At 40.0% G+C, this 22,402-nt stretch overlaps 1 protein-coding gene across 10 annotated transcripts in view; it reads left to right on the top strand.

The window, feature by feature from the left end:
* The window catches only part of ERG (ETS transcription factor ERG), a 147,362-nt gene that overhangs the window by 78,065 nt on the left and 46,895 nt on the right, over positions 1-22,402 (top strand). For 2 of the 10 annotated variants that reach the window (XM_074602185.1, XM_074602181.1), the window contains exon 1: positions 4,146-4,281. The exons of 3 other annotated variants lie outside the window; for them this stretch is intronic. In XM_074602185.1, the coding sequence (XP_074458286.1) occupies positions 4,264-4,281 (18 nt within the window). In that variant the 5' untranslated portion in view covers positions 4,146-4,263. Of the gene's footprint in view, positions 1-4,145; positions 4,282-4,489; positions 4,566-6,857; positions 7,061-8,291; positions 8,429-22,402 lie in introns of those variants that run through there. 5 more of the 10 variants (XM_074602182.1, XM_074602175.1, XM_074602186.1 and 2 more) reach the window with 5 other exon arrangements.

The raw sequence follows: 22,402 nt of genomic DNA, 5'->3' as shown, positions 1-22,402 counted from the left end.
CTTTTTCTTTTCTTTTCTCTCTTCTCTTTTTTTCTTTTAATACCCACATCTGCAGGCACTGTATGGATGAGTACTAAGCACAATACACAAGGGGAATGTGTCTCCAGCTTGCTCAATTATTTAGCCAGAGTTATTTACAGCGTAAAGAAAACCGTACAGTTAAAGGGATGAAGGACACATTATTAGCAGTACTAACAACATTTTGAAAGTTAAAAGGAAAGAAGCTATCTGGGCAGACTGCTGAACCAGTGCTGTGAAAGAAAAAGACACAGCGGCACTAGTGAGGATAGCAGAGTGTGCCTCTAGTCCCCTTGCTCAGCTCAGCCTGAGAGCAGCGTTCTTGGTTTACCTCCCAGGCAGCAAGATGGATTGCAGATCTGTTTACATAGGGAATATTGCAATATATTTCCTACATCCTAACACACCAGCGGATATGATATGAAAAAATCTGAGGACAGGATTTTATTTTTATTTTTAGAGTTAGTAGTGGTGTTTGAAATAACATGAGAAATGGTCTCTTTGGAAATATTTATATGCGTTTAGGTGAGTATATGCATATTGAACGGATGCAACAAGCAAAGTAACTTTTGTCTTTGGAAATTCATCCTCTTTGTTCAAGATTTAGACTAATCACTTCCTTTGTGTGGTCACACTGAATCTTTAGGTCCTCACAAGGCCCTGTTGGTTTAAGCAGGCTTAGATCAGCACAGATCAGATGGATCATTTTTCTCCAGTTTAGAAAGGTCTTCTCTAAAGAGGGAGCTCTTTAGTCCTAAAGGCTGAAGGCACTTAAAGCAGTGTTTAAGCCTGTCTGTATTCAGGAAAGAACTTAAGCACAGCTGTAATTCTAAAGCATGTGCAAAACTCCTGTTTTGATCCAGAAACTTAAGCGCATGTATAATATTAAGCACATGCGGTAGTGTTTTGTTGCTGTGTGGTTTCTAGATGCAGGCTTGAATGTAGAAGAAAATTCCAACAGAAGGGAGCCCAGACAAATTAGGGTGACAAGCCTAAGAGAGAAATTAAGGGGGGAAGGGAGTGTTAGGCGACTTGTGTGGATTTTTAATACTTTTTTGTTTTTCATTCTGTTTGTTGACCAAGCTGCATTTTTCCAAGCTCACACAGCATTATTTCAGACAACAACATATAGCTGCCTAACATAACAAAGACATATTTTCTTTCTATTTAACCTTAACAAAATGCAGAAAAGAGAAAATAGTAGAAGTGTTTGTACTATTTTTCTTTTGCAACTGGATGATGGTGATTTGATAACCCAATATTTTCCTTTCTTTACAATACCAAGGCTGTGTCTTGCAATTGGATCAACATAAGCGTAAGCACTCAGAAATCTGCCTGTGGGTATTAGCTTGAAAGTCAAATAAACTTCATTGAATTCTTTGGCACAGAATATGTGCCAGTCTAAAATGGCAAAATCCTTACCAGGCTGTGGGCTCTGTAAAACTTATATAATAATAATAATAGAGCTCGACAGAGCCTGGTATTGCCTGCCTTATGCTTCCAAAAGCCCTACATAAATCAAGAGGATGTTTGTCTATACAGAGGTATGCTGGAGAAGAATCAGAACTAAAACCTGCGTGTGAATGAATTTGTCAGATCCCATCCACTGGAGAGCTGGAATTGACACTTCAAGCCTCTCAATATATTTGAGAAAAAATCCAGAATATCATGGGCTTAACTGGAGTGGAAGTCACCCAACTGAAACATTGTACAAAGCTTTGAAATTTCAAGAAAAAGGTTCTAATCTTTTGGCTGTTTTGCTCATTGTTTGGAGATGAAAAGGGAGGAAATCAACATCCCCATGAAATACAATTACTGTAAATTGCTTTCTTTTCATACTGTTTGTAATGAAAATAGGAAAGTTACCAGAAGTTACCTACTCTGCAGAAGCACAGTAATTCGGTGGATGCAGACTGCAAGAAGACATTCAGCAGTGCAACACCGGACTTCTATATGAACCAACTAATAGAGAATATAAAATACAGCACAGCAGCGTTGACTCTGGGTTGCTGTGAAGTGACCAGAAGTCATCTCTGCAGTGGAAGAAGCTGGAGTTCCTTAAAGTGAACTATAAAATCAAGCTAAACTTGTACCGGGAGTTGATCCTGTGGCACCTCAGGATCCAGAGCAGGAAGGAAAAGCAGGGTGTCTGCTTGTCTGCTCTCCCCTTCCCAGTATCTCCATCGGGATCTGGACTCAGCTGGAGGCTTGCTCAGCCCCTTGGACTGCCTGAGGAGGCCCTGAGGCTTGTGAGGCAGCTGGAGATGAATTGGGATGCAGGCCCAACTGGGAGACACACGGCCAAGCTTGAAACAAGGACTGCCCGGGGGCAGCTCTGCCAGATCCCAATTGCGCTGGTCCTGTGTCATTCCATTGTGCTCAGGGATTTCCAGCTCTGTGGTCCCTATGGGGCACCTGGAAATGAGGATTTCCCAGGACCTAGTGGGTGGCAGGGCCATTCTCGTTAGCAGGGGCGGGTGGACGAGCCTTTCCTCTGCTCTGCCTTGGTGAGATGGAGCAGCATCTGCAGGACGAATGCCTGAGAGTGAAGCAGCGATTCGTGTCCTCTGGGTGCATCTCTGGAGAAGTGCATGGCCACGTGTCACCTTCTTCAGGTCAGGATAGGAGGGGAAGAGTGAACTGGGACTTACCACTATCGTTGGGTACCATTTGGAAGAAATGCATACCAAATGCATCACCAGTTGCATCATCACCAGTCAAAAAAGTCATCACCAGTTACAGGGCAACACTCTGATTTCATTTTCTTTTCCTAAGAAGCCGGAGAGGAAGGCATTAGGAGAGGTGAGGTCATCTGCCTCCACCAAATAAAGCCATGACAGACCATCACTATTTTTTGGGGTTTTTTTTAATCATACCAGAGTCCCTGGTCAGAGGGCAGGAGCTTATTACAGCGGGAATTATTTACTCAGTGCTGCAGTGCTTTCACGCAACATGTCCATTGTTTTACGTTGTTATAGGAAGCATTGAGAAATTGTAAACCAGTTATAGTAGGACCAGCTTTTAAAAATTACAAGGTTGTCAAACAATTAATACATTCTGACTTATTGTAAGTTTTCCTTCAATTTTTGAGGGTCACATTTTCAAGCTTTTCTAGCTGAAAGCTCAGAATCTCTTGACACCAGGAACTGTCTTTTACAAAAACACAAAATATTGAGAGAATCATGAGAGCAAGAGGGTTGTGCCAGCAATGGATCCCAAGTGGTTCTTTACATGGGGACTTTTGCACTGGCTGGTACTTTGGGCACACTTTGCCTTTCTTATTTTTTTAGTTCAACACTCCTAAGCAAGGGTCTGGGACAGGTACGGTATTTCGTTTGCAGAGCTGGTAGTTTTTGGGTGCCCTGCGACTGCCAAGTGCTACAAAAGGATGAATAAAAAATATATAATACTGAATAAAAAATTACTATCGCACTCCAACTGGAAAGGGAATCACCAGTGGCACCATCTCATTTTCATGCATGGAGAGAGCTGTGAAATAAAGGAAGAGAGTGGAAAATTTAAGACTGTTTATGGCATTCAGGTGCTTGCTTTTGGAATGCATATCTTTTTGTGACTTCCTTTCTTCGGTAAGAAAGAGGTATCAAAAAGAAATTATTGTCTCCAGTCTACTTGCTTCTTCTCTAAGAAAAAAAAAACAAAAACGCGCTAAGTCAGGTAGGCTAGAAAGTGTCGATAGCTCAAGAATCCAGGAATGAGGTTAATGGACAAATATAGATGTGGTGTAAGCGGGGCTAGACTTCATTAACATATTTGCAGTTACACCCGCTTATACCAAGTCTGGCTTTGGCCCTGAATCAGCAATTCCCCAGTGAATAGACTGCATGAAACTAGTGCTGAATTTGGCCCATTTCATCTGACATCTGCATCCTGCCTCGAAGTGGCATGTCACACTTACTGCACATCAGATCACACCTGCCCAGCCAGTCACAGGCAATTGACTTTTTTGTTAAAAAAAAAAAAAAAATAAAAAAAATTTAGTCATATATCATCAAGAAAAACAACATTGTTTTAGGACTCTTATCTCTTCGCTCCCAAATATCCTGTTTCTTCGAGCTGCAGTGGCCAGGACCAATAGAAACCTCTTCCTGCCATTGGCTGACTTCATTTCCCAGAGTTAGCACAATCTCATCCGCTCTAAACAACCTCATCAAAACTTCTTTCTGGTCAGAGCGAAGCAATAATTATTATTAGCAATTATTAGCGATCAATAATCTTGATCACATTATGGCAAGCACTATTAAGGTAAGAAGGGGGTACCTTTTTTGTTGGAATTTTTTTCAGTGGCGTGTTCTTTGGTTTCCTTTATCAACCTAGATAAGTTAGAATTGGGCAACACCCCCACTGCCACAATAGAGGACAACAAGATTTCCTTTGTACTGCCTAGTAAATTTCCTTTTTCCTACTCCAACCATCCGCAAGGCTTAAAAACTTCAAACTCGGAAAAAAAATTGGGTTTTTTAAATTCACTGTTCAGTGCTGTGGATTGCATATGCGAAGCCCTTTTATGAGAGCTTCAGAAATTTCTTGTAGGTATCATTCTGACAACTTGGATGTGTTTGCGGACTGCCATAAGGGGAGAGGGTGTGCACTGGAAGGAAAAAAAGGGTTCCTAAGAGCCCTGAACTTTTGGATACTTTTAAATGTTTCTCTTGTTGATGGGGCACAAATATTAGCAAGTGGGAATGAGAGGCACCAGCTCTCGTTTCTCTCTCATGCAGGTGTTAATTATGTGCTTTTCTAGAAATGCTATCCTGATACTTGGGACCTTTCTGAATGTTATTTTAATGGTGGTGGCAAGATCTCATGGGTGTGTTCTTTTTGTCTTAATTTTTTGGACAATAAAATTCTCTTATTGGCTTATAAATTGATCTCGGTGCATGCTTTGTTTTTTGGTTTTTTTTTAAGAGCGGCTTTGATGGGTTTTTCAGGTTGTGTCCCTTAGAAAGCCGAATAAATCTATATGTCTATCTATCTAGTTTTTGCTTCTCTGTATGTATGTTGCAAAAGATAGCAGTTACAGATATAGCAATAGCTGTGATTAATTGCAGAAGTATAACTGTAACTAAACGCTTTGTGATAGTGAAACTAATTTTACGTAAAGAGCAAACCAGCATGTACAGTGAAGACTCTGCGGCGTTGTATTATCAGATTTGGGATCAAGGTATTTGTTTTCTTCGTGGTATTGTTGATTTCTGTACTTTTCTAATTATGCCAGAGATTTAGTAAGAGGTACAGAATAGCCGCGGTGCCTGGCCATTAGCTAAGTGGAGCTGCAGTTTGATTTCTCAGTAACTTGTGCTTAGATGTTTACATTTTAAAGATGCATTTGATGCTTTTTGTTATAGTTTTTGAAATGTGAAAGTCTTGCCTGAAGACAACGTGATTAAAAAAAACTAACGAACCTTCTCTTTTTGCAATCACTGATGCTTTCGAGGGGCTATTTACGGAGACAAAGATTTGAGTCTCCTCTGCATTGCTGGCCAGTATCTATTATATGCTAAGTAGCTCCTGAAACAGCTGAATTCCCTTTGGTTTTGCCGCATACTTTCAGAGCGCACAGGACATGACAGGCGCTCTGTGAAAATCTTGAGGTTCGGGGAGTCAGGTTTTGCATTGCTAAAAGAAGGGCTATGTGCTGAGACAGTAACGCTGTTTTTTGCGTCTGTTAATCAGAATGCACTATTGATGCTGATGGGAAATTTCTTTTTTTTCAAAAATGATGGTACAATGAGATTAGTTGTTGTATGCGTTTTGAGGAGCTCATTTATTTTTTGATGTTTTGTGTTGACTGAATTCTAATAGTGTAAATGATTGCAAACAATATCTCACTGTTATTATTTTACCTCCACCTTACGCTTACAGAGGTGGGCAGAGACTGTGTGCAGCTGTATATCATGCAGCCTGTCAGCGCGATGCAGACAGCAGAGTCTCCTGAGTGGAAAACCCTACATTTTTGTCTCCTCCTCTGGGAGCATGAAACTTGCTGGGACAAATAGGCACCCCAAAATGTTGAGGACTTTGGTGCCCAGGGTGCTGGGAAGGCCTTAGATGTTGAAGCAAGGACTTTATTTGTGCAAGTGCAAAATGTAGAATGACTGAAAAGAAATGACAGGTGTTTTGTACTATAGATGCAGGAAATGTACTGTGACATGAAGCTAAGCCACCCCAAAGAGATTCAATTCCTCCTCTATACTGAGTACATAAAGAAGTCATTTAACTGAGAGGTTTCCAAAATAAAGAGATTACATTTGAATGCGAAATGGGTGTTTGTGCTTTTGCTAAACAGTTACGTTCAGCAAATATTTTTTTTTGCAATTTCGATACAATGACCTGTGTTCTCTGCTGGCAAGGGGTAGCCCAGCAGTCCCAGCATAGGCGACAAGAGGCTGTGGCCAAGGAGGATGGAAAGCTTATCTGGGAACTCTGTGCCAGGAATTCAACTCTCTTCTTTAGGGAGGCCGTGGAGTCATTAGATGTCAAAATTGGGTTGCAAATGGCTATGTATTTGTTCGTAACTGGATAGAAATTGCTCTAAATGTACACACCGGCAAAGGTGGCCTTCCAGTAAGACTGTTTGATTCATCCTTTTCCTATCAGCAATCTGCAGGCAGACCCATGGGACGCTCAGGGATCATGAGAAAACAGGCTGGCTTAACTGGGGGTAATAGGTATCTATGAAGGCGAGCATTTGTGTACGTTTTCTGGCACTGGAGTTGACGTCACGAGCGTGGCTTTACTGGGAGATACGTCTCTTCTTGTCCCCTGCCCTCCTCCTGCTTCCCCCTTCCCCTTCTCCCCCATGACGGGGAAAGCACCACGGTGGAAGGTTTCTCCTGAGAAGGAGGACGCAGCAGTGCCCTCTTCCCAGGCTACGGCATGGATGGCTTACTTTAATTCTGACCTTTATGCTGTAAGAGCGGCTGCCCTTGCTCAGGCCAGGCACCTCTCCCTCTGATTGGGAATGGGGCTGGCTCCCGGGGATGGCGGCGTAAGGCACTGCGGAGAGGAGTGGTGGGAGAAGGTGTGTGCCTCCACAGCCAGGATTTTGGTTTCGGTACGCGGTTGGGGGGGCTGGTATTTCTCATGCATTCACTTCACTGTACCTGGTGCACACACGGCTAACCTCACAGTTATGTTTTTTGCCATTCGAAGGATAAAATGGGTTTTTTCAAGGTTTTTTTCAACAGTCAGGATTTCAGCAGTAAGGTGACATGTTTCCTTCTGGCACAAGTAGTACCTGACAGATATGTGCAGTAGCGCAAAAATGCAGAGCACTGAAGCCGAAGACCATCAAATCAATACAGCACTGCTAATTATAGGTGTCCCACTGGTTACCATAAATACAAATTGAGAAAATATAAAAGTCTTCTGAATTAGGCATCGTGTCTTTTTTGGTGTTTTTTTTAATAGAATGGAGCAAAAATTACTTACGTGTTACCTTGGGCTGAAGTAAAAATACTTATCCTGAAGGTCATTTTGGTTTTTTTTCCATTATCATATAGTGGAGGAAAGAACATTAATTAGAAAGTTGCAACTAGAATTCCACTTCCTTGCCGTACAGCAAGCCTTGTTATATTTCTCTCCCTGCCTGCCAATGCAATTATACTTAAAAAAGGCTCTTCAGTAAGATATTTTGACTTTAAAATGACTTACTGATTTCACTTGTGGATATTTCTTCTACTCTAATTTACTTCTAAATATGTGTGTGTACACTTTTTATTAGTGACTTCTGATGTGCTGTTCGCATGGAAGCTACGATTTCTGGGAGAAAAAGTCTGTGTATTTGATAAAGGACGGGAGAATCTTTGTGGTTTCTAAGGCTTGAAAGAGTATCAATATACTGATTAAAGCAGTATATAGTAGCAAGATATATTTTTTTTGTGAGGAATCTTCATCGGTGCTTCTCTCTATGGTATTACTCTTCTCTCACTTTCTTTTAGCAAATCTAAGTACTCACTTGAATATTTCTCAATCCAAGAAAAGCTGGAGACAGTTGAAAAAAAATCTGCTCTGGGCGTATGGAAATGTTTAAGTTTTTGTTTAGAGGACTGCATCTGCACTGAATCCAACAGAACTAATACAGTAATTTGTACTTCTATTCCTTGCATTAAAAAAATTATAAAGATTATTCTCTTTTTGTTCTCATCTCAGTTAGCAATGTGTAATTAACTTTAAGCTTGTAAATACTTCCTTTGGCTTTGGTGATACGACACAACCCTCTTAAAGCTAAGCACACACCTGAGTGCTCTGGTGAATCAGAAACAAGAAGAGCACGAATGCCTTAAACCACTTAGCCTGATCTTGCACTCCTTAATTCAAAGGTTCCACCAATTTCATGAAGATTTTGTTCCAATACAGGCAGTGGAATCAGACCTGTAATTATTTCCAGGTAAGACAGTATTTCTGACTCAAATACAAATGTACCATTTCAAGGAAGAAATAGTCATATAAGAACAGAAGAAGATGTTTTGGGGATTTTTGTATTCTTTTCTTTTGCTTTTAATCAGCAGTCATTTAACTCAATCTGGTTTGTGGCTACATATGCCAAAGTGAAGTCAAATATAAGGATTTCACTTTCCAGAATTAAATCCCCAGGCAAGGAACAACAGCTGGAAAATGTGTATGTTTGACTCTCTGAATGGGTTGGTTTGTTTGTTTTTTCTTAACAACAACTATATTACTTCTTAACAAAATATTTTTCAGCAAGTTCCATGAGGACTTTCAGAAATAATACTAAAAGAATCAAGTGCTCTTGGAGAATGAGTTGCTGACAGATAAATACAGAAGTAGTTTTGAGAAATGTGAATGCCAGAAGAAGGTATTTATTTTCAAAGTGACAATTATAATGCAGTAAAAATATCTAATGCTCTTCACTCCAAAAGAAACTTCATAATGCAAGTTTCTAAATCAAGCCAACAGAATTATTTTGAAAATCAGCAAAGTGGAGAAAAAAAAAGAAAAACTGGGTTTGTATCACTTGTATTATCCATTCTAAGAAAGTAAAAGTGATACAGTAGAAAATATCACATGCAGTGCCAAACCTTGTTAAGTTAACAAAAATCTTTTCATTGACTGCAATGTGTTTTTTATCAGATTCATCATTAAGTACTTAAAAATTAATTGCTTTTGACAGATAATGATACAGTAGAGAAATACAGGCAGCTTTTCACATTGTCAGTAATGAAAAGCCCATGGTCTGACAAAATGGCGTGTACTCTGCTAGTCATCCTGCTGTCCTTAATATATATTAGGGTATTATAGAAGAAATATTGACTGTTCAGAACGCTAACGACAATAAAGAAACTTCAAAGCGTTTATATGAAAAAGGTATCAATCCTTTCCTTAAAGGATGAATGTGCCTTTATGGTTGAAGGGGTTATTTTAAATGTTGTAACCAAGCTTCCCTGAGGTTGGATAGTGCTGTGTCCTTCAATTTATTCTCTCCCACTGTCCCCCTTAAAAGAAGGACTGTGTAATCTTGTAAACAAGCCATCCCAGTGAACAGAGGGAAAAGAAGCTTCAGGAAATCTGGTGAGATTCAGGTTGCAAACCTGTATCACAAGGAAGTTATCTCTCTCCTTGGCATGCATCCTTAGGCAGCAGGTTGCTGATTTTTACTATGCACATAGTCATCCTATTAGAAAAATTAGACATTGCTTTCAGGAAAGGGATATTAGTGGGTAATAACCAAGTAATACTAGTAATGGGTTTTAATAACTACTGTGTACAAACCAATGATTACCACTTCTGGTAATTATCATGTCATAAATCTAATTTGTTTCAAAGTGAAATTAATAAAATGACAATTATTGTCATAAAAATATCATTGAACATTAAAAGGTAAAAAAGAATCATGAGTAGTAGCAATTTTTTAAGGGTAGGCTGAAGGACACACCAATCGATCATCCACGTACAGTGGAGCAAGCAAATGGTCTTTTGGAATGGTGGATTTTGGAAATGAATGAGTGGAAGGAATGCATATGATATGATGTCTCCCTTCACTTGCAGAGTATGTTTATTTGGAGTGTATATCTCAACTGGTGGGTGGAAAATGGTGTCACTAGGCTAGCGTAACCTTTTCACACTCGGAAAAGATCTGACTCGCTTAGTTCAATGTATGTGTTGCCAGGTTAAGCAGTGCCTGATAGATGGGAAGGAAATACAACAACAAATTACAAGGACTGGGTATATGCAAATACCTGCAGGAAGGGGTGGTGAATAACTATTTATGGGAAGTGGCAGAACTCTTTAAAATGACCTACCTGACTTAAGAGAGATGAGAGAGTGAGATAAACAGTGCTGTAACTGGGAAAAAAGCCACAGGAGACTGGAAATGTTTCGTTTGACAAATCCCTAATTACAGTTGTGCTGAGAGAAACAAGTAGCAGCATATTAATTCTACATGGAAGGTTTTGCATAACTGCAATGCTAGCCTGGAAGATTTTTTTTTAAACCTCATTCTTTAGAGTTGAAAAACATCTTTTTTTAGACGGTATGTTTATTACCTTGATAAACAGTAAAATGCTGCCACAGCAATTACCTTGATGATAAAGAGTCTGTAGACAGATACTTCCTGTGTTCATTTCCTACCCAGATAAGTCGCCAAAATCAGGGACTACCAATACAGGAAATGCTTTCAATAGGAACTTCCTATCTGTTAATATCTAATTCACTAAAAAGATCTAAGCTCTTCTCGTATGATTTAAAGGTAATGTTCTACCTGTCACTATTTAAACATTTAAGCTGCATTACAACACATCTGTTTGTGTAAAAATTTAAGACCAATGCTGTTACATTGGACTATGAAGTATCAGCGGGTTTCTCCACAATGGTAGGAAAAGTGACCCTGCATTTTACAATACTGCAAATCAGGATGCTTCAAAATGCACTGTCATTCCATCAGATGAAGAGCAAGCAACCTCCCTCCAACTCCTTGTTGCCCACATCCTTTCCTTATTTGTATGCGTCACCAAATAAAATATACATTTCACTAGCCCTCGAGGTGGACTTCTCCAACAAGAGAAGCATGTTCAGAGCATCTTCTGGATATATTAAAGAGTCGTGGCCACCTCTTGCAATCCACAGTGACATATAAATTCAACTGAAATGGCTGAAACGGAAATTTTGCCTCACTGTACAGAGAAATAAAACCACGACTAACCTGCATGTTTGAACTTCTCCTAAGAAAAAGAGAAACCTAGAGCAAAAGAAAAGTAAAAAAAACCAGAAAACCTCCATTGCTAATCGTAACTTCAGGGTAATTGCTTTCAGGCAGATTAATAGAATGAATGAGGATTTACGAAATCTGGAGTGAAATCGGCCAAAATTAAGTCAAAAGTATTTGGCCGATGGCTTGACTGGGGCCAGGCTTTCACTCAAATTATTCAGGAGCTCAGCCCAAATTTTGTGCAATTTTTTTTGCCAATGATTCCCCTGGAGTCATTCCAGGTTTCTGCCACTGTGACCAAGATCGGTATCTTGGCCTCTCCCCATAGAGTTGAGTAGTCATTTGCTCTTGTGGCTTCATATATATTGTGCCTTTTCATCTTTGAAGAATAGACCCATGTTCACTCATCTCCTCAGACTACTGCGGGAAAGGCAGTTCTTTAAGTTTATGTTGTGGTCTAACAGGCTGGGAATCCGAGGCTGGATTTACAGACCCCTCCAGAGACCGCGATGAAGGCATCACTTGGAGCACCAGCTGTTGGACGGGAGAACCGGTCCTGCAGGGACCTGACCCAAAAGCCCAGTTACTGCAGATGCGTTCTGCAAGTTGAAGTTAGTTTTGACAAGTAATTTTCACAAGGCCGTGGGTGAAGAAGCTTTAGGAAGTTCCCCTTGGCTTTGGGTTCACAGGGGTGTTGGGGAAATACATGCTCCATCTTGAAAGCAATGTGTCCTGGGACATGGTTAGCCAGCTCTTATCTACTTGCATACATTTTTATTATTGTTAGTCCTTGGCATATTCACATCAGCTTCCCTCATGCGTAAGGTATTCCCTTGGAAGTGTTCAAAATTGTTGCTTTTTACTAATCAGATCAACTCACTAAAGTGGTGGTCAGAGACATTTTTCACATTATTTCCATACCGCCATTACCTTTTAAAAAATTTTCCTGCTATTTGTCATCAAGGCACCATTACATGTACCGTTTTCATGGAATTCAGATTCTGATTGTTTAGTCTACGTAAAGGGGGGAAAAAAGAGGGGGATCCTGTGCCTTTAATGTTGTTTATAACGGTTGGACAGAGCTTGTCAGGTGAAGGTTAATTGCTCTCCAGTTAAAGCAGTTCTCTGCACAGATGGGTTATCAGGGCTGAACACTCGTTACAAGATTAATCTCGTTTCCGACAAGACTTCCCTTTCCTTCAACTGATTTTTGCTCAGCCATTGGACCTGTCACCAGCCGTTAAAAGAAGGGTGGGTTACCTCTGGGATATTAATGCTTGTGTGCAGTGAAACAATGCAAAGTGTGTGTCATATCGGTAGGGAACATCTTTAGGAGACAGCACATTTCATTGCTGTTCTGAAGGTCGAGATTCATAAACAACAGAAACAATCAGGAACATTTGTATTAACCCTCTTAATGAACACAAACTCCAGCGGAGTCATCCGAAGGCTCCTTTTTCATGTCCATTCTTTTCTAAATCTGTATTTTTTGAGTTTCAAAGGTGTATTTTTGTTGAAAGTTTTAGTCAAGAAAATATCCACTTGTGAGATGTGGAACCTGGGACCCTCCTCTGTCCAGTCAATTAACTGATGGATGTGGCCACTACACTTAATACTTGTTTCAGCTAGAGGAAATACATCATGGTGGCCACATAAAGAAATTCAAACTTTAGGAGTTTTGTCTTGGGCTCTACAGTAAACCTGGTGAATTTCCCTCTTTCTCTAAGCTTGAGCAAATCAGAACTGAATCCACTCTGTCCAGTGGGCCACAGAGGTATAAGATGGATGTAAAGTGAGAGGAGAACATCATGTTCTTAGCGTAATGTTACATTGGTAGCCAAGACTGCAGCAGATCTACCAGTCCAGGGTAATCCTGAACGGTTGGATAGAGTGACTTCAAGGAGGCTATGGCACGAACATAGAATTCTCAATGGAGTTTTGGGTTTATTTCAGGAGTTTTGACACAACCAAAATAACACAACTTGGCAAAAATCTCTGGCTGCCAAGTTCTTCCATGCAGCTTTAGTCAGTAAATTCCAAAACACTAAACAAATATTCAAGGCAACAAACAGGGTAGCTCTTATGTTTCCTCAGAATTTCCTGTCCTGGCTTCGCATCAGCGCGATCCTGTCGATGGTGCTGAGTCTCTCCATTGACTTCAGTGAACTTTGAATCAGGCTAGGTTGCCTCAGCCAAAAAAGCGAGCTCTGTGGAGGGTCGCAGGCAGCACGGTATTCACTGAATGGTCGTTGTAGATGTGATCCATCAAACCGTACAGACACGTGCTGAACTGAAAGCATCTGAGCTGTTCCACTGATGTTTTAGATTAAGAGTATGCAAACGTGCCTCATCATGCTGGGCTCTGCAATGGCGAGGTGACGGCCCCCACTTTCTTTTTATTGAACTAATAAGACAAATCCAGCACATTTTATACACCTGTAAGGACAGAGGTTTCTGCATATGTACGGCATTAGACAGGATAAGTGGTGAAGAGACTTACATCCAGGGAGACATCAGAAAATCATGTTATTTCTTCTGATTCAGAGCAAAAATATATGAAAAGGATACAGAGAGACAGATCGTCATCCTTGTCTGATAGACATGCAACAAAAAGGTTTGTCCTTGTTTCCATGCGTGGGGCTCGTACATAATGAGAAGAATAAATTTGTATGCATTGATAGTAATATTGGTCAAGAAATAGTTATTCTCCTGACAGTGTTTCAGTGAAGGTCTTTACTGAAACTGTTTATTTTTAATATATGTTGTATACACATTTAACAAAACTAACAAATTATCTGAAAAACAGGTTTTTTTAGAAAACTTCTATCTACACGCTTCTGGCAATTTCTTAATTTTCTTTTTGTTTTCTTATAATCATCAAAGTCTAATACTTTTACTGCTGAATTCTTAGGGATTTTTAAATTCTGGTGAGATTAAAAATAATTTTTCCTTTGATTTAGAATGCAGAGGTTTTAAGGAAATGTACTCACTACAGTTATAAAACTGAAATGAAAGGTAGTCAGGAATTTAACCTCTGGATGTCATACTCTTCAGCAGTATGCATTCAGAGCCAAAGAAATTCAAGTAAGTGGATTCCATTACTGGTTCTAATAAGATAGGAAAAGTGCACAGTAAATCTTTACAATCCCAACTAAATCATTGGTGGTTTATGCCAAAGGGGGCAAGGTTAGTTGAAAGTCTTTAAATGGACCAGGTTGAAATTTTCAAAAAAAGGGTCCCTAAGGTTAGGTTGTCAAATGTGTGCTAAGAGACCTGAATAAGGATCTTTATTTTCCAAGGTGTTGATCCACTTGAGAGTTCCCACTGTTTCTGCTCAGTGAGGCTTCGGATAGGTTTTTGAAGATGGACTGCTTACTCACAATTGGAAAGTTCTGTTATCACACTTACCTGCTTTCACTGATGAGAAAAAAATCCTGCTTAGTCAATGCTGCCTTTCTAGAAAAAGCAAGGAAATTTGAAAGTAGTTAGACCTTTTTTTTCCTAGGAAAAGTTTTTGGTTAGTAAAATAATGTGATTTAAAGTCGAAGAAAGAACAGTCACATAGGAGACAAATTTGGGCAAAGTGGCTTTGCTGTATTCTTTCTTGTACCTTCATCCCAACCTGTAGTTTTAACCAGCTGAAATGCTAGAAAACTGCAGTTTTGCAAAACTGCTTTATTTTCCCTCCCACCTTCAATATGACAAAACACAGGCTGTTTTTGTTTTGCAAAGTAGCAACCATTCCCCTTTAAACTCTTCAGACCTTCTGTTTGATGGTGTTGTGCTGGGCCTTTATTCACATGGGTGTCAATAACATGCTTTTGGCTGAAAAATTGCTGCTAACTGTTGCTACTCATGCAACACTTTGGCATTTTATTTTCTCACTTAGGATGGGAAGCTTTAGCTCCAAGCATTCAGAATGGGATAGCACTGAACTACGAATTGCAAAGCTGCTTGGTGGGCAAGTGTGTTGCAGATTTGACAACTACAACACCTTTTTAAAAAACGAACTTGAACAGGTGTTAAATTTTGAAGCATAGCACAATCTATAAAATGTACGTGTAAATTATTGACTTTTAACTCATTCTGCATGAATTCTTTCTCCGTAATGGTGCCCAGACACTTTCCAATTAGCATGGATGTTAAATCTTAGCTGTCTTCAGGTTCGCTTTTTTCCCCCCACATCTTCCTCACTTACTTAATCTAACCTTTTAGAATGCAGACCAGACCAAATTTAATTCCAAGTATGTTTCTCTTCTGAGCCTGGGCCTTCCTAGTGCTATTTTTCTCTTTCGTGGAGTTTTTGTTTGGCCTTAACCTCTGTTACTCTCAGCTGCTCCTTGGAGGATGCAATTCTTGCCAACTCTTATAATTTTTATCAGGAGCCTTGTGATATTTAACAGTTTTCTTAAAGGACAATTTCTGAAATTATGTGAACACTTGAAGTCTTCAGTTTTCATTGACTAAAGACTCTCTAATATTAAAGAATCTACCCTAAAGGCTTAAAAGCCAGGAGGCAGACCCAAAGTGCATTGCTTTTAAGTACTCTCTATTTCTGAGGCCTGACTTCATGTAACAGGGCTGAACTCATCCCAGGGCAGAGACCCTGCGTAAAACTACACACACCGCCTGGACTTTGCTTACCTACTTCTTAAGGAACTTCATGTGGTGTTAGTACCACGTAGGTCTTGACCTAGTCTTCTGTGCAGAGCTAGATCTCATGCAAAACAAGTACCTTGTCTAAGGATCTAACCTGGAATTTTAGGGTGCACTTTTTAATTAATAAAAATAATCAGTCAAACACATTTCTGGTCATGTTTCTAGTCTGTAAATTGGGATTTGGATGGTTTCTTGCCATTAGATGTCTGGTATTAAATCTTACTGCTGAATCTGTAAAGAAATAAAGCCAACAGCCTGACCTATTGGAGAAATATATTTTCTGTATAGTAACTTATACATTATAAGTTACTAATATATAGTAATTTAGGGGCCTTTTATGACACTGGAGAGGATCAATTAAGAGGGCTGGTAGGTTGCTTGAGAAAGGTCAGCGTTAAGTGGGGTGTCTGTGAGCCCCAAGGCATTGTTTTCCTTTTTTTGTTCTGGCTGCTCTTCTGTTTCTATCCTTAGTGAAAAGCGAAAGACACCAAGAAATTCAGAAGGTTCAATATGAAGACAAGAAAAAATGTTGCAAAAAGTTCTATATGAAAGTGTCAAGGTGGAGGTAGAGAGCAGTGGGAGACAATATTGAAATAAAGGTGAGGGTAAGGAATTTTATCATTTTTGTCAGTAAAAAATATTCAGAATTCACAAGATTATGACATCAGCTTAAAAATCATGGAATTTCAGGGAATAATATATGTTATGCTGTTCACTTTCTTATCTGCTTTTTAAACCTTGACAATTTTTTTTGCTGAAATGAAAACTAAGAGTCTTAGGTTTTCAGCTGACGAATTTAGGTTCAAAGGAACCTAAGGTTCAGTAAGATCATGGAAGTTGGCAACTACAGTTGTTAAAAAGGAAGCTTGATAAATCCTCAGAATTAACTCTTTCAAAATGTTAGATAAGATAAAGCAAATAGGATTGGGACGATGCTGAAAATGAAATTTCTAAGTTTGATAATGCCTCTAAAGCTAGATGCTGAGCAGAAGCAGGACCAATGCAATTTGCTTCAAAATAATTTACAAACTACTGCTAAAGCAACTGAAGGAATAATAATCAGTGCTGGTCACTGCTGAAAAAAAACGAAGTGAAAGGTGGGAAAACCAAATCTGTCTAGGAAGTACTTTGAGTCATGAAGTATCCTAAGGACGACAAAGTTTTAGATTTTTAGAAACCATCCGCTTAGTATACAAGGGACACCAGGAGAAAAGAAAAACAAAGTCATTATACTGTGAATTTTCATGACAGTGAGTATAAACTGTGATCTCCAGTACTTCAGAGACCATTTACAAATCACCAGACTTGTGTAAATAAATGAGAATGTGGTGAAGCAAAGGAGACTAGAGGCCAAAACTTCCCAAAAAGTCTAGCTTTGCAAGTAAAGAAGACCTACACGAAACAGGACCAAAATTTCCTGATTTTTCCTGTGAATTAGGCAAATGCACGGAGAAACCAAAGCCCAAAGTGCAAGCTAAAATTTTGCATTTGATTTCACAAAGCAGTGGGCCGTTGTAGAAGAGTCTTTTTTTGTGCAAAGACCCTGAGCTGCTTTTATGAAATATGACTGGGCTGAAGCAGTGAGCTGTATTGCGCCCTTCAGCCGCAGCCTGGCAGAGGCATCCTCTGGGAGATGCCCACTGCCGGGGTGGATGTGCTGCCCTCTGCCATAAGGAAACGCCTTACATTCTAGGCAAGTTGTGTCAGGGTGAAGACAAGCCCTTCTCTACCTGCCTTGTACTTAGCAAATGGCAAACTGAGTCGTCTCTCTGTTCTGGGGGATGTGATGCCCACGGTGGTCCCAGCACAACAAGCAGGAGTCCTCAGTTCATACATGTGAATGCATTCTCCTTGTCACACATATCGTTTGCGGGGCAGGTCATTTAGCAAAAGGCTTAGCATGTCATGTCAGAGATTCATGTAAGACTATTTGTAAACTCAGCTGGCTGAGAAAGAAACTGCACTGTGATTCCCTCATTTCTCCTACTGCTAAAATGCCCCAGCAGGGCTGGCATGAAAAATGTATTCAACCAGCCACTGTGATTTTCTAAGCTACATCCTCTGTATTTGCTGTACTATGAATGTGTTAATATCCATCCATTCTGTCCCAGTCTGTTAGCCAACGTGTCTGCTAAATACCAAATACTGATTCTGTCTTCTTTGAGGTGACAGTGGAAAATTAATGCAGAAGCTCACAATAGAAGCGTTCAATTCGCCGACCTTCAATATTTTTTTTCCCATTTTCTTTTTTAGTATTCCTTTCTGATTTACTTTCTAAGCTCCCGAGAGCCTGCGGGTTTGCTGATCAAATGTCAAAACATATCTCTAAACTAAAATGAATATGTTTTTAAAGTTAGTTTTGTACTCTGCTCCAAAAAACCCCACCTCATTTGTCTCCATATATTGAAGTCTTGCAATGCTCAGTGACGGTTAATCTCTCATATAAATTGTAACCACTGTGGATATCTTCAGCACACCGAAGTCCTCATGAACATTACCTCGATTGCCTCTGATTTTTTCAGTTTCTCTGGTTGACTTTTATGTACTCAGTGCCTTCCCAGTGCTCCAGCCACCAGCAGAATCCTCCAGTCTCAAAGACTTCAGCCTGTTTTTTAATCATCCATATTCTTTCCTTCTCTAGATTTCTTTGATCTCCTTTAGAACTACTTCATCTCTTCCTCTGTTTTCTTTTTCACTCAGGTTGCCTTTTCTCTGCTTTATGTAATCCTCCGTTGCTCTCAACTTCTGAACACATGCTCCTGAAGGACAGAGCTGGTTTCACACTGTCACCTGCATCTTCACACAAACATCTTACACCCTTTTCCATGCAGTTCACTCGACTACGCAAATTTCCGTACCTCGCTTGTATTGGAAAATATTTCCCCCTGAATAATGAAAATACAGGAGGAAAAAAAGTCCAGAACCCTCCTATTTGTATAATCAGTAGCCTGCTAATTACTCCTGTTGTTGCTGGCTAAATACAGGACTTGTTGCCTTTTGTAATTCCCATGTTGTAATCCCATTGGGAACAAAGAGTTATGTAGCACCAGTGAGTCAGAGCCGGTTCTGTGCGTGCATGATCTGATGGCTGATGACTCGGGCAGAGGACTGGAGAGGAGCCTTTTCAGTTATATCCACAGATCCACAGTGTGACTTGAAAAAATCACTATGTATTTGCAAAAACGGCTGGGTTTTTTTTTTCAGATTCCCATCCTGAGACGCTTTTATTGTGATTTTCAGAGCTTTTCTATTTCCCACAGAACCGGGGTCGTTACTAACCTCTCTGCACTTCCAATCTGGCATGAAATGGGACATTACACTACTCAGCTGCTAAAATTTCATAGGCTGCCACAAAGCTCAGTTAATGCTGAAGTGCTTTGAGAAGTATCTGTAAATTAGAGGCTGTTATCTCTTATTTACAAATAGTAATTTATGTCAATAGAAATGCTCCTGTAAAAGATTAGTGTGGCATGCAAAATTTTAGCTACCAAGTTTTAAAATGGATAGTGTAGTTTTCTTTGCAAGAACTGGTGATTTCACTCACACTTACAAAATACTGTAAGAGTCAAAAAAATATTCTCAAGGATTGTACTAGAAATGCAGAATCAGGAACTCCAGACTTTGAAAACTGCATAAATAAGGACTGAATTTTCAAATAACTGATTAAAAAAAATATTTGTGCATGTGACATATGTAATATTTAGTGTGCTCAACATACAAAGCTATTTGTAGGAGGAGTAGAATACAATAAGATGTGGCAGGAATTTTAAATGTTTCTAGCAAACGTTTTCTCCACAGTCGTGACTGAAGTCTGAAGCTTCAGAGGGTAATAAACAGCTTTAAAACATGCCTGGTCAGTGATGAAATACTCAACACGAGGAAGCAAAAAATCTTCGTGAAGCCTTAGATCTGTTTTCCATATTCTTACAGAAGAGTTGGTTTCTGAAGATCTGTTTTCTATTTCAGTGTTACTGGAAGTATCTTGTAAGGAAGAATTCAGAAACCTTTTATATATTTAAAAGACGTTCAGAAGAGTTGGCATTCTCTTAGGAAAACCAAGCGTCTGTTTCTGTTAACTCTGATGGAGCAAAATTAGTTTGCATTGAACAAGTTAAAATAATTTTGTTTTGGTAAAGATAGTGTTTGAAATCCTCAGGAATCAGTTTGTATTTGGCTGGCTGCAGAATTACAGTCTTGAGAAACTCGTGCTTTGAACAGATGCCTAGTTCAGACATGGATACCTGAGGCTGGGTACCTACACGTATCTGTGCATCGTAATTATTTGTTTGACTTGCAAATGTATTGAACACCCACAACTACAAAAGCCTCATTAACTGGACGTGTTCCAGGTGAATTGAATGATATATTAAGAAAACTCTTAGACTTTCCTCGGTCAAATTCCAATCTTCAGTCTGTCAAGCTCTCAGAGGGAAAATAAAACATAAAAAGCCCACCTTCCTGCTCTCATGTCAAGTGCTCTTATCAACTTACTGTTGCCTTTGGCTTACCTCAGCTGTTGGCAGCTCCTGACGCTGTCAAAAGCCAAGCCCCAACGTTGCAGTAGGGCAGGAGGATTCTGCATACGAAGGGTGAGAGCCATCTTCCCTTTGGTGGGACGTGCTATATTAGGGAATTTGCCCCTGCAGGAGCCTGCAGGGATATTCCCGCCCACCCAGCACAGGTATCTGAGCGTGAATCATAGAATGGTTTGGGTTGGAAGGGACCTTAAATATCATCTAGTTCCAACCTCCCTGCCATGGGCAGGGACGCCTTCCACTAGAGCAGGTTGCTCAAAACTCAGGAGGCTTTATCTATAGCAGGGAGGGTTTGGGGCTGAAGGGGGAGCACAGAGGGGCACTGTCAGTACCACACACTGCATTTTCTCCCCACTGTGAGGTCTAGGGATGGTCCTGGGCAGTCAAAGGTCATCTAAAAGTGGAGAGATCCTTCCAGTTTCCCCCTTGCCACCAAGAAGAAAGCAGCTGCAGAAGGAGCCTTGATAAGGATGAGTCGTTTGTATGGTTTTAGCTGGTTTGCTTCAGCCAGTGCTGAATAGCTCTTTGCTTTTCCTTCCCCCTTCCTCAGACTTTTCTCTTCACCTCCACTCCAATTCTTGCCTGCCATGAGTAGTAGCCTTTCATTTTTTATTATCTTCTGTGTAGCTCATTCAAATTGAAAAATAACCTTTGGCACAACAGTGACAGTCACACTGGTCACACTCTGCACCTAATTTGTGCGTTGTATCTATTTCCTTCAACTTGTGTCCCTTCTGCATTGGCTGCAAGCATTTTGTGACAAGGTGTATCTGCCGCTTTGCCTTAGTTCAATGCCCAAGATAGTGGAGTCCATTTCTTTCTTGCATCTAACACTGCGTAACATTCACGGTTAGTAAATACTTATTGAGGCATTTGGAAGGTCCTTTTTGCTGCAGTACAATGGCAGTTTCGAAGTCCACAGTAGGAAGTCAGCACATCATGACACGATTGTTGCCCCATGTCTCCTTCTCTGTAGAGTACACCTTTCATCGTAACGCCAGGTCTTGCTGACACATGGTAGTGTTTTGGACTGTGGGTTTTAAGTGCAAGTGACTGCAAAGTCTGGGGTTTTTTTGCATCTTTTACCAACAGAAAAAAAGAAATGAACCACATTTTTTCACTGCCAAAGCAGTGTCTCCCTACTCAAAAGATTTCAAAGCTGGTCGGATTCTTTATTTGGGGAAAAGCATTCTAGTTGTTGTGTTGATTCTACAAATGTTTCTTTCTTACTTGCATAATTGTCATGGGCAGCAAGGCTGAAATAATTTGTTCCTTACTTGCTTTTATTCCTTCTTTCTATTTTTATATACCTGACAAGCCAAATACGGAAACAGGATTTTACAATGGCATGGTGACATTTATCATTGACTTTTATCACATGCGTTTCAATGAGTAGTGTGCATTATAACTCTGGGAGTTTAGTGTATGGGTTTTCTTGGTTTACTGAATACCGGGAGCTTTGGAGATTGCTCATGTCAGCCAGGAACTAAATCAATGTGATCTTCTGGTTTTCCCTTCTTGCGGAACGACATGTGTCATTTTGCTTTATTTAGTCCATGCTTTCATTTTATTAGATTGCAGAGAAGCATAAATGATGTCTGTTTACATTCTTTACTGATTCAACTTGAAATTATGACCAAGTATGGCTTGAGTACTCTATAAAAAGAGGTGGCAGTTTCTGGCTCTCAGACATATAAAGGTGTTCCTGGAAGCTCAAAACCCAGAGTGCAAATCAGTTAGTCTTCTCGATGATTTTGAAACCTCAAATCCTTTGAAATAGTTGGCAACTTGCCTGTTGCATATTTGCAGTTACACAACTCTTCCTCTCTGTGACTTTTAAAAGTTCCTCCTTCCTTTTTTCTTCAAGTCTCTTGGCAGCATCAAACCAGCTTCTCTCTCTCTTGCTCCCCTCTCCCCAGCCCTCCCCCCTCTAGCTCTCTCTCTCTCCTTGGTATGGCACATTGTTCTGTGGAAATGGGTTGTTTTGAGTTCACACTTTGTT

This window comes from Larus michahellis, chromosome 1 (genome assembly GCF_964199755.1).
Source record: "Larus michahellis chromosome 1, bLarMic1.1, whole genome shotgun sequence".
Classification (NCBI taxonomy): domain Eukaryota; kingdom Metazoa; phylum Chordata; class Aves; order Charadriiformes; family Laridae; genus Larus; species Larus michahellis.
The sequence above is the reverse complement of the archived record's forward strand: the minus strand, read 5'-3'. Positions and strand labels throughout refer to the sequence as shown.